The 15,332-nt window shown below is 37.6% G+C and overlaps 1 protein-coding gene across 4 annotated transcripts in view; it reads right to left on the bottom strand.

Annotated features, from left to right (window-relative positions):
• Positions 1-5,365, bottom strand: part of Nin (blastoderm-specific gene 25D) — a 190,233-nt gene extending 184,868 nt beyond the window's left edge. For all 4 annotated transcript variants that reach the window (XR_001847194.1, XR_001847193.1, XM_017613288.1 and 1 more), the window contains exon 1: positions 4,924-5,365. Coding sequence is in view for 2 of the 4 variants with exons in the window: in XM_017613288.1 (XP_017468777.1) it covers positions 4,924-5,266 (343 nt within the window). In the remaining 2 variants the exon portion in view is untranslated. The remainder of the gene's footprint in view (positions 1-4,923) is intronic.
• Between the last annotated feature and the right edge of the window lie 9,967 nt (positions 5,366-15,332).

Consider the following 15,332-nt stretch of genomic DNA (forward strand, 5'->3'; position numbering starts at 1 on the left):
AATCTTTCTTTTGCTTTTACACAATTAACGCACCTCAGAAAATCATTTTTACACTGCCGGTGTATATGTCCTTTTTCGCCACATTTGGCACATGTTTGCTCACTTTCTTTACAAACGGCGGCTTTGTGGTTAAAACCCCAGCACTTATAGCATCTTAGAACATTGTTAGCTTCATATACTTTGCATCTATCCCATTCAATATTTAACTTTTGCGTATTCATTACTTTCTCAAACCCTTTACCATCAATTCCTAGCAATGCATTGTACACAGTTGTATTCTTGTGGGATCTATATACTTTTCTACACTTGATGAAGCTATCTTGCAAATTGTTTTGGTTTTTTATGGCTTGTGTTATTACCTCCCCGTCAAGCATTTCGCTCAATCCACATACTAAAATTTTCGGTTTTCTCATGCTCGGTAATTGTATATCGTATTTTTCACCCACTTTTTCTCTAATATCGCTCGCTAATATTTTTCTCGCTTCCTCACTTTCACACCGTATTGCCACTGCTCCATTCTGCCTATTTGATATTCCGCTCACACCTACACTCAACGTCGACGGTTTGATTATTGTTTTTACTTCTTTCTTCGTTACTTCACTTTCTTGGTTTCTTTTTGGCTTCAATATGACAGGAACATTTCCCGCTATTGGCTTTCTCACTTGGTCGGCATATGTGCTTGTTCTTACTTCTACACGGCTCTCTTTATTTTGAATTTGGCCTGCTATGGCTGTTTTAATTTGCTTTACCGTTTCGTTCACCATATTCATTTTTTCTTCAACAAGTTTTGCACATTTGTTTTCATTGCCTTTAATCAATCCTATTAATTCAGTGTAATTATTATGCGCCAATTTAATGTAATCAATACACGAATCACACTGGAATTTTAGATTGGGGTGCTTCAATAGGGCATCCACCTCGTACTTAGAAAAGCCAACACATTTAGCATGGAAGACTCCTCCACACACTCCACACCACGGGACGGTGGCATCCCGCGAGCTTACTTTGCATTTTCCGCACTTCAAGCCCATCTCAAAGCTATTTCACTGCACTCATGCCACTAATTAAAAGTAAATATGCGTCCTTTTTCGCTATTTTGATTATTTCAACGACTAACTTATTGATTCAAATCATCCGCTCACAAAAACACGTCCGCTCACGTCTGATAGATACGTATACGATGAGTTAGTACATGGAGTGACAAGTTGTCCATACCCTTGGGTCGTCGCACGCATACTTTCCAGGGACTGCCTTAGTTCGTTGCTTGTTCGCACATTCATTGCCCATAACGTTCGCATGAGCGTAATGTCGTTTATGCCGTTGATAACGTAGGAATTTAATGATTCCTCATCAATGGCGCCACGCCTTCCTATCGCCAGCATTTCATAAAAATATTCTATGAGTGTCTGGTTTGGTTTACGCCGTCGTGCTGCCAACTCCCGATGAACGTCTGCTGATGTCACTGTATACGGAAAGTCCTTCAATAACATTTGGACAAATTCCGCCCACGTTTTGTACACAGGTTGCGCATCTAACCAATTCTTGGCAACTCCTTTCAACGTGTGGTGAACTGCTAAAAGCACGGTTTCGTTATTCCAACAGTACACTTGTTGTACTTCCTCTACTTTCGTTACGAACTGCTGCGCTGTCATCGTTTTCCGTACCGGGTCAAACTCTTGAAGGACTCCCACTACTTCTGATACACTTTGCGTATGCACCATCTGCACTGGTAGGCCTCGTTGCGGTGAGGGTTCAGGAGCCTCTACTCCGCCCTCCGTTGCTGCTCCCGTTCTTACCGACTCATTTCCATCGTTGTTTCGTGCCGCTGCTTCTGGCTTTAGCGCCAGTTCAATAGCTTTTACGGAGTTCGCCAAACTTAAACAAGCTCTTGCAGCTGGTTGAATGGCAACTGATGGAATGGTTCAACTGATGATACCTCCTATAGTTCGACCTCGTCTGTTCCTAACGCCTCCATAAGGGCTGCTACTTTGTGCGCTTTATTGCCACTAATCGCCAATTCATACTTCCGCAATAGCACATTTAAATTTTCCAATTTCATCCTCGCTGCTGTACTCGTGCGACCTGTACCTTTTCCTTGCTTGCCACTTCAAAAAATCTTCTTCCTCAAAAAAACGCCACAAGCCCTTTCTTCCGTAGCCTACTTTGTTCGTTGGCGTAGTTTTTTTTTAATCTTCTTCCGCAATTCCCCTTAATTCTCAATGTTTCTATATGCACTGCTTGCTATCACCCCTTTTCCTTTCTCATTAGTAGCTGAGCGTCGTTGTCAATTCCTTTTGCGTTTGTTTTTCCCTATGTGCCTGTTCGTTGCACAGTCGTTGCTGACGTTTACTCTTTCTTCGTTGAATCGTTTGCTTGCGTACCCGCCGTTGGTAATTTGAGCGATTATATGGTATGCCGCTGCACCTTCGTTGCTCCCTTACACTTTTTGATCGTTCTTTTCTTTCGCATATAACGTCGGTGTTGTGAGCGTGTATGTGCGTTTACGTGCCCCTCACTCGCTCCGTTTACACCTTCTCCTTTACGAGTGTTCTGCTGCTGCGCCACCGCGTTCGAAATATGTACGTATGTGCTTTGGGTATGTTGCACAGCTTATTTCGTTTTTCTGGTGACGCAGCTCCGTATTGTATTCACGTTTTCCTTTGTAAATTTACTTACAATTTTTAACTCCTGTATGCGTTCTCTATACCCGCTCTGAATCTGTCAAGATGTAACCCGGGTAGTAGTATAACAAGTAAAATAGAATGTTTTTTAATAAATTATCTGATACAGAGTTAAGTATTCAATTCGATTGTCCGGTTATTGAACCGTTCCGCTTGGCTGTTCGTACTTGACTAACTGCTCGCTCGCTCTCCCCATTCTCCCTTTACCCAAGGCTACATCACTGGGGCGGTAGCCCTAGTTGGTGCACACCAAAAGGAGAATTCTATTTGGTAAGGGTTATAAACCTAAAGCGCGGCCGAAGGAATTCTACGCAAAAATACTGCGGACGCAAGTAAAAATTGTGATTTTTGGCCTTTTTTCTAAGGGGTCCCTAGGGTCCCTTAGGGGGCCTAGATGGTCGGGGGTTGCAGTTTTGTCAAAGGCGGTTCATGCCCTCTCTAAAAAGGTGGGTCACGCCCACTCCCCCTTCGCCCACCGCCCCTTTAATGAACGCCCTACAAACCAACGATTTTTCCCCCATTTTTAAGAGGCCCGACTGAGGAGTCCGGTAGTCGGAGGAGAAAAACCATTGAACCATTGAATTCCTTGATCTTTGCCCTTTCAAGCTGTAAAGGTGGGCGGTGCCACGCCCCCTTCATTTTTTTGTACCAGCCCCTAACCAACAGACACTATTCGGAATATTTCCCATTCTCCTTTCTGTGTTTTATTTTTTTTTACGCATTGCCTCTTTTGTATGTGTTGTTGCAACCATGTGTTATTGTGAATTTGAATGCAATTTATAGTCTGTTCCAATAGCAGTCCGGTTTACAGGATTTAGTCAGAACTTACAGGAAGTCGTTCCTATTGACACAAAACCTGTAAGTGGGAACACATTTGAGAGAGTAAATGAGCAACTGTTCCTAGTCAGAAGTTACAGGATTTAGTCCGGAGATTTTTTTCCTGTAAGTTCATGAAAAGTGTCAAACGATCAGCTGATTTACATGTGCAAACAAAAACTGAAAGCGGTGAAAGCTAAGAACCTTTTATTTGTTAAAAAATGGAAGTAAACAACGAAATATTTGAATATGTATAGATTTTAATAATTATTCAGTGATATTTCAGCTAAATCAGTGTAGTACCAATGACATGTAAACAAACCGTCTGACGTTTTTACAGGAAATAGTGCTTTTTGCGTTCCTATGCACTTCTGCATCTGTTCTCCTTTTACTCTCATTTGAGAGCGTAAAATTGTAGTTTGACATTTCCACAGGTTTTAGTCCGAAGTTCAAAGGAACAGACTATTAATGTAATTTACAAGTTAATAAAAGTTGAACTAAATTGATTTTTGTACCGACAAGAGAAAATAAAATAAAAGAATTTAAAGTATTAAGTGGAGTGCTATGTGCATTTATATATATGAAAGGCTGAGTTCCAAGTAGAAAAAGCATCAGCCTCTTTTATTTCTAAACTATAATTGATGGAAATGTCAAATTTGCGCAACTATGTTCCAATTCGGCAATTGGACTTTTCCATCAGTTATAGTTAAGATATAAAAGAGGCTGATGCTTTCCATTAATGCAACTTGGAACTCAGCCAAAGTATGTGACAAATGTACTTTTTGATAAGGAAATCAGGTGGAACGACTTAACAAATTTATAGAACAAAAAACTTATAAACAATTACATATATTGTTTTTTTTTTTTATAGTAATACATGGTTTAGAGCCGCTACAACAACAACAAGGATACCCCCCTGTCCAAGTTTCATTTATTGTTGTTGTTGTAGCGCAAGTGTTTTTTGCAAATAGCTCTTTAATTAATTAAAAAAGTTAATTTCCGCTTTCGGATTATTATTATTTGCGTTAAAACTCATCGATTAATACCCCGATGGCATTTTTTCATCAATTTTGGACTGGTTCCGCTAAAGTGCACTTTTACCCAAGTTTTTTGTCCAAACGAACGCGATTTGGTACAAACTTTTCACAAAAAATTCTTCGTTAACGACAAGTAAATCGTCAAGCAACCAATCCGTGATACTACTGTCATACGTCAAACTATTCAAAGTTGAGTATCCAACACTCAAGAAGAACAACCTGGCGTTTTTTGGCCCTAAGAGTCCCGGCCAGGCAAACCACAAAAAAGAAACCCATTTGAACGCATGTATGCATGTAATAAATTACATAACTTCAATTATCCGTATTCTCAAAGTGACTTTGTGCGAAGTAGTGATAATCATTTGTGATGGTGGTTGTTATTACTTTACCTGAGGCACCTGCTAAATCGCTACTGTTACTGGTACTGACGAACGACGCTGGTGCAATGGCTTTATCACCGCGAGTGCATGTACCCGAATCTGAAACTGGTTCTTTTGTATCTAACTCCAGCTCCGCACCAAGAAATTTTAATAGAGCTTCTTTGAAACGATCAAATGAGACACGACCGTTGCCAGATAAATCCGCAATCAGCACAGCACCTTTGTCCTGAAGCTCCAAGAGGCTGCACAAACGATGTAACGAATCTTCATCCAGTAAACCACACTGCTCTTTAACACAACTTTGAAACATCTGAAATAATTTAAGTTCATATGGATCTGTAGAAAGCTCCATTGCATCGAGGATTAAAAAAAGTCTGGTAAACTAAAACAGAACATCAATAAAATTTTCTTTCACTCCTATTTTACGCTTATGACAAATACACGAAGCATTGCCAGCAGCAATGCCCTAATTATTACAGGTTTGTTTCTATACCTTTCTAGCACCTTAAGCGAGCCACAGACAGGCAACAGATCGCAGCAATCGGTTGCAACTCGTTTCGCTACACACTGTTGTACCGGTTGTTGTTGTTGTTGTAGCGGCTACTAAGCCCCGTTCGGGGCGGTTCATCCATCTACGTTGTCGTCAATTTAGCTAGGGGGAGGCCCAGGAAGTGTACCACTTCCACAGGGGCTGTCCATATGGACAGGGGTGTTAGCTGAGTGAGGTTCTCAGGGCATGTGAAGAGGTGCCGGAAGTCATGTGGCGAGTCTCCACATGCCGGGCATTGGTTGGGCACATCCTCGTTGATTCTGCTCAAGTAGGAGTTGAGCCTGCTGCAATAGCCAGAGCGAAGTTGGGCTATGGTAGTGCGGGTCTCCCGAGGCAGACAAAGTTCTGTCACGTCCACGTCCGGTGGTTGTGTGCCTAGAACGGCATTCACAGGGCGGGAGTCTATATAACTTGAGACTGATTCCCTGTGAATGCCGTTCAGGGCCTGTCGGTAGGTTGACGGATCCAGACCTTGTACCGGTTAAAAACTTTAGTGGTATTCATCTAAACCGATAACTTTATCAAGCAGATAATCTTATAAGTTTACACACTCTGTTACATGAACGACCACTCTATCTTTTCGTTTGCACATGCGACAATAGTCGTGTTTTTTTGGTTATTGAGGTCAGTATCACTAACTCTATACTACTAGCACGAGGATAAAGAAATTTTGGAAACTAACTCACTAAAAGGGAAAAAATTATATTTATGAGATAATATCTATTTAAATAAAAATACATATAGCATAAAGGCGATTAATTTGAACCACGTTCGAAGAAACAATGGCAGAATGTCTGTTTGTGTATGAATTCATTTGTCGCGGCTACCAAACTTTGCGGCTAAATTATCAGTGAAACAAAACAAACTGAACGGATAATAATTGAACCAGATCTCTATGAGGATCATGTCGTTGTTGTTGAATTTGCGCGCAAAATTTTAATCCGTATTATAACGGAAAGTATATATATATCTATCATGATGTAATAATACAGGTGTTATCAGTTGGCAACTTCTCGCTCTAATTCCGCCATATTGACTGCCTTAGGTGAGACAGTATTACTTCTTTAACAATTCTTTGCCTAATAATATAGTTGATTATTTTTTTATTTTTTCTCAGTATACACATTTTTTTTCTTAAAAAGGTATTTTATCTTATTTTATTTAATTTCATTACGAATATACTATAAAAAAAGCAAATTTTGTTTAGGAAAAAATTTTAAATTTTATATTTTTCCCCCAAATGGGGCTTAATTTCTTCCGGTTTTTCTTCTCGTTCTACTGAGCTAAGGCAGTGTCAAATCGAACTGTCACAATTGATACCATCTTGTATTATTGCATCATGTATATGTATGTATATATTTATGTATGTGTGTATGTACATTTAACGTTAAAATTACTTCTTATGTGAAAGTAAGTTCTGCAATGAAATAAAAATCAAATATTTTAAATTTGTATTGTTTTAATTTCAGGAGATAACTAGACATACGTACGATTGAAGAATAAAATAATTTTAGTTTCCCAAAAAACGTATTTTAATGAGTTCGATACTGAGTAGTATCGATACTTTTTGCCTGATACTTTTAGAGTATCGATACCATGAGCTCGATGCCAGAATGAGTACTCAGTATCGATACCAAAGTCTGAAATTTCGAACCTTCGATATACGTGATTAACCACTCTTTTCTAAAGCTGAAATTAGTCGAGGACGCAGAACGTATACTTAAACGCAGTCTGTATACGCAGAATTTTGTCGATTACTGGAGCCCTCAGTATTGCTTACTACACTGTTGCCACTCATCAATGCCTTTTCATAAACTTACCCTTTCAACTACAATTTTTCGTGCTATACGCAGAAATTTGGGGATTACTGGAGCCCTCAGTATCTAAAAATTTTAAATAAAATATATATTTTCACGAGAGACAAATTAAATAAAATGGGTTAACTTTAGGGGAAATATACTTATCAGATTGGGTCAGATAGCGCTTTTACGTTATAAATAAAAATAATTCCTACTTAAATTTTATATAATTTTGGCAACGTAGTTCTAAGCTGACCCTGAGATCTGTGAAATAATACATATTTATGTGCATATATTGTGTTGATTATGCTCTAAATCGCTAAATAATTCTTGCAGCAATCAGCACCATTGGAAAGTGAAGTGACAATAGGCTGGTTTTCTTTATACAGCCCGTTTTAAATTCGTATTATTGTTATAATAAATTACAATTATTGTTTGTTTCCATTTCGGTCAACCGCGCAAATTATTTATTAAAAAAATGTCGTTTAAAAATAGCAATTTTGTTTACTTTTGAATAAGACTTTATCGAGTGCGCTATAAAGACAGGGGGATAAATGCTGTAAAGAAATATATGTTGAGTCCAATCGGTTTTTTGCTAATCCGGTTTTTGTGTAGGTATAAACAAGGTATATTAAAAAAATAAATCTCCATGAAAAAATATCGTTATTTTCGTATTTAAAATTAATCGGAATTTTATGGGGGGTTATAAAAACTCGTTTTAATTGAAACTTTGTTTTTTTCGGCTATATTTGTTATTATTTATTGGCCCAGATGCAAATATTGAATGAACTAACATATTTTAAATATTTACGGAACTACCATTTGTATGCAACCCTGCCTATCCTGTATTCAAGTAGATGTAATTCGAAAAATTTAAACGGATTTCTTCAAATCAACCTGAGCTGCGGACATATTGCGAATTCATTTTTAAACATTAACCACTACATTATATTAGTATTAAATACTTTCAATTAAGAAACAATTCTTATTAGAAAATAAATATGAATCGGTTTATTTTAAATATTCCAATGTATATTTTTTGTTAATGCAGATAGTGCGGATTTAACGTATTTTATAACCGTTACATGGGGAAAAGAAATTTTAGGCAGATTGTTATTGACAATTTTTACATAATTTACGATTGCAATCAATTTCTTTCAAAACTATAATCTAAATGATTGCAAGTTGTATTTTTTACGATCAAAACAGATTCCAATATTAGGTATATTATGTATATGCAATCCAATTTGATTTGAGTTATTCAGTTTTAGATACATTTATATTTCTGTGTTCGTATGGAATAGTAGTTTATGTCGGGAAGCTGGCTTTAGTATAATCCGGCATTCCCTTTATTATTTACAACACAAGGAATTTTTTGATGACCCTTAACAAGAATATGGACGTGCTAGTATCGGAACTATTTCTTGCACGTTTATTTATCCAAAATTTCTTCAACGGCTCGGCGCCAGTGAGGGTATGCTGCGAATGCCGCATTATACTAAAACCAGCCTTTCGACATAAGCTACTATTCCATACGAGTGGAGCACGTGCGAAATGCGGATTTTCCCAGTTGCAGTACAGCAGTAACTCGACACCTTCCTCACCAACCGCTCTGTCCTCTATGAGCTTCTTAATGTAACTGCAAATAAAAGATGAAAATTTAAGAAAAAATACTATCACAGCGTTTCACTTGTAGCGTTTCACTCTTGTAGTATATTGGCTATCAAGCACCAGAAAATTTCCATCACGCATTCCATATGCCACCGATTGTCGTGGATCAATTAAAATACTGTCATCACAGCTTTTTGGTACTCCAGCAACTGGTGTGTCTATGGCGGAGTTATGTGGAGCTGTTGCATGACTAAAATCAATTTGGGCTCTTTGAGAACTGGCTTGTTTGTTGCGCGCTATTGGCATCAAATGTATGCAAATTAGATTTCCAAACGGGCAACTGTTGAATACAGGAAAAAATGTATTTTATATGGTTCCGCTAAAGTGCACTACTACCGTGTATAAATTGGCCGACCTTCTAATAAATCAAGCAATCTTATTGTATCGTCATCGCCGCCAGTCACCAAGAAATTTCCACTTGGGTGAAATGCAACATCATTCTCCGGCGACGAATGCACTGTATTAGCTCGCCTTCAGCTTTGTCAAATATCTTAACGCGGTTACAACTTAATGCTAAAGCCACCAGATTGCCGTCTGGATGCCATGCCAGCTGTCGTCCCATACCTCTTCCCCCGGTGAACGTTCGCATACATTCGCCTGAAAATGTATCGCAAATTCTTAACTTGTCGCCGCACGATGAAATGAACTTACCATTAGGGCTGAATTTTGCTGCGCGCACCCATTTGTGTGTATTTTGAATCAGTATTTTGATGGCTGTTCGCCATTTTTCTAGTCTGCAAACGAATAAGCTGACGAAGAAGCAAACAAATTCAAGCACATTGTTGCATTCTACCGTACATTTTAAAAGCTTTAAAATCTTAAAACATATGTGAAAAACTTTTATAATCTGAATATTTCTAATGTCGCAATCAAAACCAAATTTTATAAATAGCATTTTTAAAAAGCAATCATCTAATATTTTTCAAGTTTTTGGGCATATATGTTACCATTTGAACAACAAATACTACCAAGTTTTAAGAGACTATTTAATGCAACTCAGGTCAAAAAAGCACACTTTAGACCAAAATAAGCAACTCTAAAAAACAGATGATCGCAGCTGTGGCCCAGGATGACGTCTATTGCTAAGATATCTCACTTGTATTTGTACACAATGGATAGAATACAAGATTGCGCCGTCCTGAGCGTTGACATTTGTGCACCACAAGTAAACAAATAGAGCGAAAAGAATAACGAGTTGAAACTGCCAAAACAGTTCACTTTACAGCGAACAACTTATTTTAATTTTGCTAAATGCGAAAATATTGCATTTTTACCTATTCTATTAGAGAATAGGTAACATTTTAGTGCACTCCATTGCCTTGCAATTGAGGCTGCTTCAGCAAACGTTTTAGTACACTCCATTGCTTTGCAATTAGGGCTGCTGCAGAAAACTGCGGCAGCATCCCAGCGGGATTGATTAGTTAACTTGCTAATGGAGGCTGCTTCGAGCAGAAGCAAAATCATTGTGAGGAAATGCTGTTAATGTAATAATAAAGAAACATTTCTGGAACGGCTTTGCCGTGCCCTATGTACACCAAATGCAGCGATTCGTCCCAGCGCTACACTTGTATCTATGCATCTTGTATCTTGATGGCTGTCGAAATTTAACACACACCACTTCATTTTATTAGTTTTTACGCAGTCTTGAACTCAAAAATCACTCACAAATTGCAAATTAACACAATTTAAACTGATTTTTCACTTATAATTCAAATTTCTCTTTCTCTGATTTGTAAACAAAGGTTTATTTACAAGTAACCACAACTGTCAAAATCGGCAAAACCAAAGTAGCGGTACCACTGACGGTGCCACCTTTGTTCGCTGCACCGTGAGTTTCTATGATATACGCTCAAGAATGATAGAATACAAGATTGCGCCGATCAGAGAGGATTTTTGAGAATAACTTTTGTGTGACGTCACACTGGTGCAATTGCGAGAGAGAAATGCCAAAACGCGAGCAAGAATGGAAGAAGAAGAAAAAATGTTGCAAGGAAAACGTAAACAAATTGCACAAGTGTTGTTTGCATGACACAACGATTCTGTCAAATTCGTTAAGACAGGAATAGCGGTCCGAGATAGGCGCAACCTTTGTATTCTCTCAATCGTGATATACGCTCACAGTTGGAACTTTGCTCGAGTTTTTAACCGACTTTAAAAAAGGAGAAGGTTATCAGTTCATCGGAATTTTTATTTTTATTTTATTATTATTATTTTTATATATGTTACCGCATAACTTTGGACCACGTCAACCGATAATTCTTTCTGCAAGGTAGTGTCTCATACTAATCTGGTTTAGATCCGATCAGTGGATCATGAAATATATATATATATACCGCTGCAATATATATATATATATATATATATATATATATATATATATATATATATATATGGGAATTGAAGTCGGTTTTGTTTTTTGCTTAAAAATTACTTGTTCTACAAGTTGTTCCACACAAATCTATTATGTTTACTGTCACGAGCGGGCGGTCGCCCCTAGATGACAAAGATGTACAAGTAATTTTGAATGTAATATTAAATAAAATGTAGAAATTCATAAATTTATTGATAATATTCACACTTCTTACTATTGCTATAATTATTGCCCAAGAAAACATAGCTAGAGTTGCGACAGAGTTGCATTGGCTTCAATTTCAAAGTTTATTAAGTGAAATCGCTGGAGAAATTTATCAGAAATGTGTAAACGAGGTCCATACAGATTTTGACAGTTCATTTATAAGGTTTACACAATTATAAGTTTATACGGTTTACGATGCATTTATAAGGTTTGATGAATACCCTTTTATTCGTCGGCAAGTAAACATGTGCACAAAAAGGACAACAAATCTATTAAATACATGTTCAGTTTTATATTAAGCTCTATTAAAAAACTCTATTAGTTCATTGATAAATGTTTACCCGAATCTTCTTATTTTTGCGCACATGTGTATTCTACGAAAACCCAAAATAAAACGCAAAAATCTAAGAACTCCGCCATTCACACGCAGCCGATTGCAAGAACCGAAGAGAAACACGAAAAACTTCACTACACACGCGCAACCGATTGCAAGAGAAACAAAATTCAGCCCCATTCTGCATTTCGANCCAGGAGGGGGGAAGAACAAAGCTTATCTTTCAATAGCAAATCGAATTCGAGACAACATACGCACCTCTNATTCGTCGGCAAGTAAACATGTGCACAAAAAGGACAACAAATCTATTAAATACATGTTCAGTTTTATATTAAGCTCTATTAAAAAACTCTATTAGTTCATTGATAAATGTTTACCCGAATCTTCTTATTTTTGCGCACATGTGTATTCTACGAAAACCCAAAATAAAACGCAAAAATCTAAGAACTCCGCCATTCACACGCAGCCGNCCATTTTTTTTATGTAACTTAACATTTTATGTATGTATGTATCTATGTGCATACATCTATTAATTTTATATAAAAAGAATAAATAGCATTCAGTGCATTTCACAGTCTTCTTTATAGATAATGTAAACAAAAACGCCTGGACTTCCACTTTGAAAACGTCGCGCAATATCCCTNGAAGAGGAAGAGAGAAAACATCTTTCGAAATCAGCTGTTTGCCTAGGAATGTGTGAAATCGAAACAAAACAAAGAAATATTTGCCACCAAACTATAGCAGCATATGAAGTTAAAGTTTGTAAATATTTTAAAATAACTAAATATACCTAGCATCACTGTAATCTATACTCTATACTATTATATAAAATTGATTATATGGAGTACGTTTGTAACGACTTAATTCTCAAAGTACTAAACCGATTTTAATATTTTTTTTTTTAAACGAAGCATTTGTAAAAAGACGCAGAGTGGCATACTTATTTTTTTTATTCTTGGAAGATAAGCACCCTTTTTTTGGGTGTAAAGTTACAAAAAATTACAAAGACGTACAAGCATAAGCCTATTTGGTTGCCAAATACAGCGCATACCTACGCGAAAAATCTGTACATCAGTGCCGATCAAACACGAGCTCACAAAGGCAAAAGAGATGTATATGAGCGACGTGACTGCGCTATACTACATACATACACACATAAACGTATTTGAGCTAAACAGCGATCACTGATTGAACATGCTAAATACATACATAGGTATGTGTGTACACATTTATAACCGAAAGGCAAAGCATCGCTTCGAAGTCATGTGCAGTATGTGGTTGACACAACAAACTAATCATATGTATGTATGTATCCAAGTATGTCCATACACAGAGTTCAAAACAAACGAAACATTTCACGAATGATTCGTCCAAAGACACAAACTTTGCAAAGAAAAAAGAGTGCAAACAAAACGATTTCTGTTTCGCTCATTGACGAGCATTGGTAGATCGTTTTTCGTACAGATGAAGAGTGTAATCAGCTATGCCCACGTGTATGCTTCGTATATGTATACTAGCAATTACCCGGCGTGCTTCGCTGCGCCTTAAATGTATTTTTGTGTTGTAACTCTCCCCCTAAGCTCTTATGGCCTCATTTACAAAATATTTTTAAAGAACTTTATGAAGTTAGATTTAAAAAAAANTATAAAAAGAATAAATAGCATTCAGTGCATTTCACAGTCTTCTTTATAGATAATGTAAACAAAAACGCCTGGACTTCCACTTTGAAAACGTCGCGCAATATCCCTTTTGGTTGCCATTATTTGAGGCAATTTTTCGTTTTGCCCGTATTACCGCTCGCGAAAACACAGAAATCGAGAAAATTCATTTGTGATGACTTTTACAATCAAGCACAGTATATTTTACTTACAGTTTTTATAAAATTTTGTTATTTAAACCCACGAAAATAACAATTGTAACGTTCTCCGTCAACAAATTTGCAACTTAGAAAAATGGAACTACGATCGAAATGTAGAATAGGTACAATCGTAAATTTCGAAGATTGATCGAAAGGAAACGGAACGCAGAATACCAAAGTTGCCAAACGGGGAAAATTTCGCTTCGAAATGCAGAATAGGGCTGATTATCTGATAACATGCAATCTGTTGTTCAACAGCGCCACACACATGAAGATCCGTTGAAATTTCTACCGATTGCTGAGATCTGTTGCCTTGACTGTGGCTCTCTTAATATGGCGAAACTGTTTGATCAAACTGCGTCTATGTGTGGAATTTTGTATGTGTGTGTCACATGTATGACTGCCATTCCTAAGCCAAAGAACATAGTCAACCGACAAGCACCAAGCACCTGTCAGAAATCCTCCTGCCCTTACTATTTGTATGAAGCATCCCACAATAACGCGGCGCTAGTGCCAAACAAATGGAATTTTCATTTTTAACAGGGCGTTACGTGCTGAAGTTGGATGCAAAAGACGGAAAGAAAGAGAAAGGACAAGCAAGTGAAAGAGGAAAAGAGAATAAACACGAGAAGAAATGAGAATCAAAAATTACGCCGTTGACAATGGAATACGCAACGCTTAGCGCTCCAATTTAGGGACGGCAACCAACAAGGTCTAAAAAGGGACCAATATTGTGGCGAATACTGCGGAAATGCGAAGTGAACAACAAGAAAATGGCAGAATGTATGAGGAATGACATAGAAAATTCGACAGTGAGAAATGTCAAGTGGAAGAATTCTGCGAACAGCGAGAGAATGAGAGAATGTGCGATAGACAGCAGAACGTTCTAGAGTTGCCATGAGCGCGAGCGCAGGTACATAAGGCCGCTGCTACAGCGCACCATAAGTCAGTTTCAAATCAGCAAGCTACAAGTTAAGTTGTAAAACAGAGAGAGAGAGAGTTTTGTAAAGTGTTGTAATTGCTTTTACAAGTATTGTTAATTGCTGTTATTCCCTAAACAAGTGTTGTAAAGTGTTTGGGTGAACAATAAAGTTAATTGTACTGTAGCTTGGTCATCTTAAGCATTTATTTAACAATCCAGCGATACGAGCCGGAAGGATTTTTGTAAATCCGTCAAGTATTCACGGACAATCGTAATACTTGGTGTCAGAATTGAGATTGTTAAATAAATCCCATTGTAGGAAGTTCTGAAAATGACAAAAATTGAAAACCTAAAGATTGAGGAACTCAAACAAGAGTTGGAAAAGTGAAATTTAGCAACCTCTGGAAGAAAAGTGGAGTTTCTATCACGGCTACGAGAGGCTATGGAGCGGTATCGGGGTGGTTGGTTGGTTGGTTTAAGTGGATTGTCACTCAGGTGACAAGCAATTAGCAAGTTTGCCATTTTGATTCCACAACTCGTGCAACCTACAGCCATTTGGCGGCTTTAATAAATTTCAGTACGTCATACAGAGAGAGGCAGCTGCACTCTGAAATATTCTGCAGAAATGGTTTGCCGAGTGTATTTAGCGTCATCCTTGCGAGGGCTGGACACTCGCACAGCAAGTGTTCGACTGTCTCTTTTGAGCCCG

The sequence above is a fragment of the Rhagoletis zephyria genome, unplaced genomic scaffold, assembly GCF_001687245.7.
Source record: "Rhagoletis zephyria isolate East Lansing unplaced genomic scaffold, Rhagoletis_zephyria_1.1 Rzeph_scaffold_00640, whole genome shotgun sequence".
Classification (NCBI taxonomy): domain Eukaryota; kingdom Metazoa; phylum Arthropoda; class Insecta; order Diptera; family Tephritidae; genus Rhagoletis; species Rhagoletis zephyria.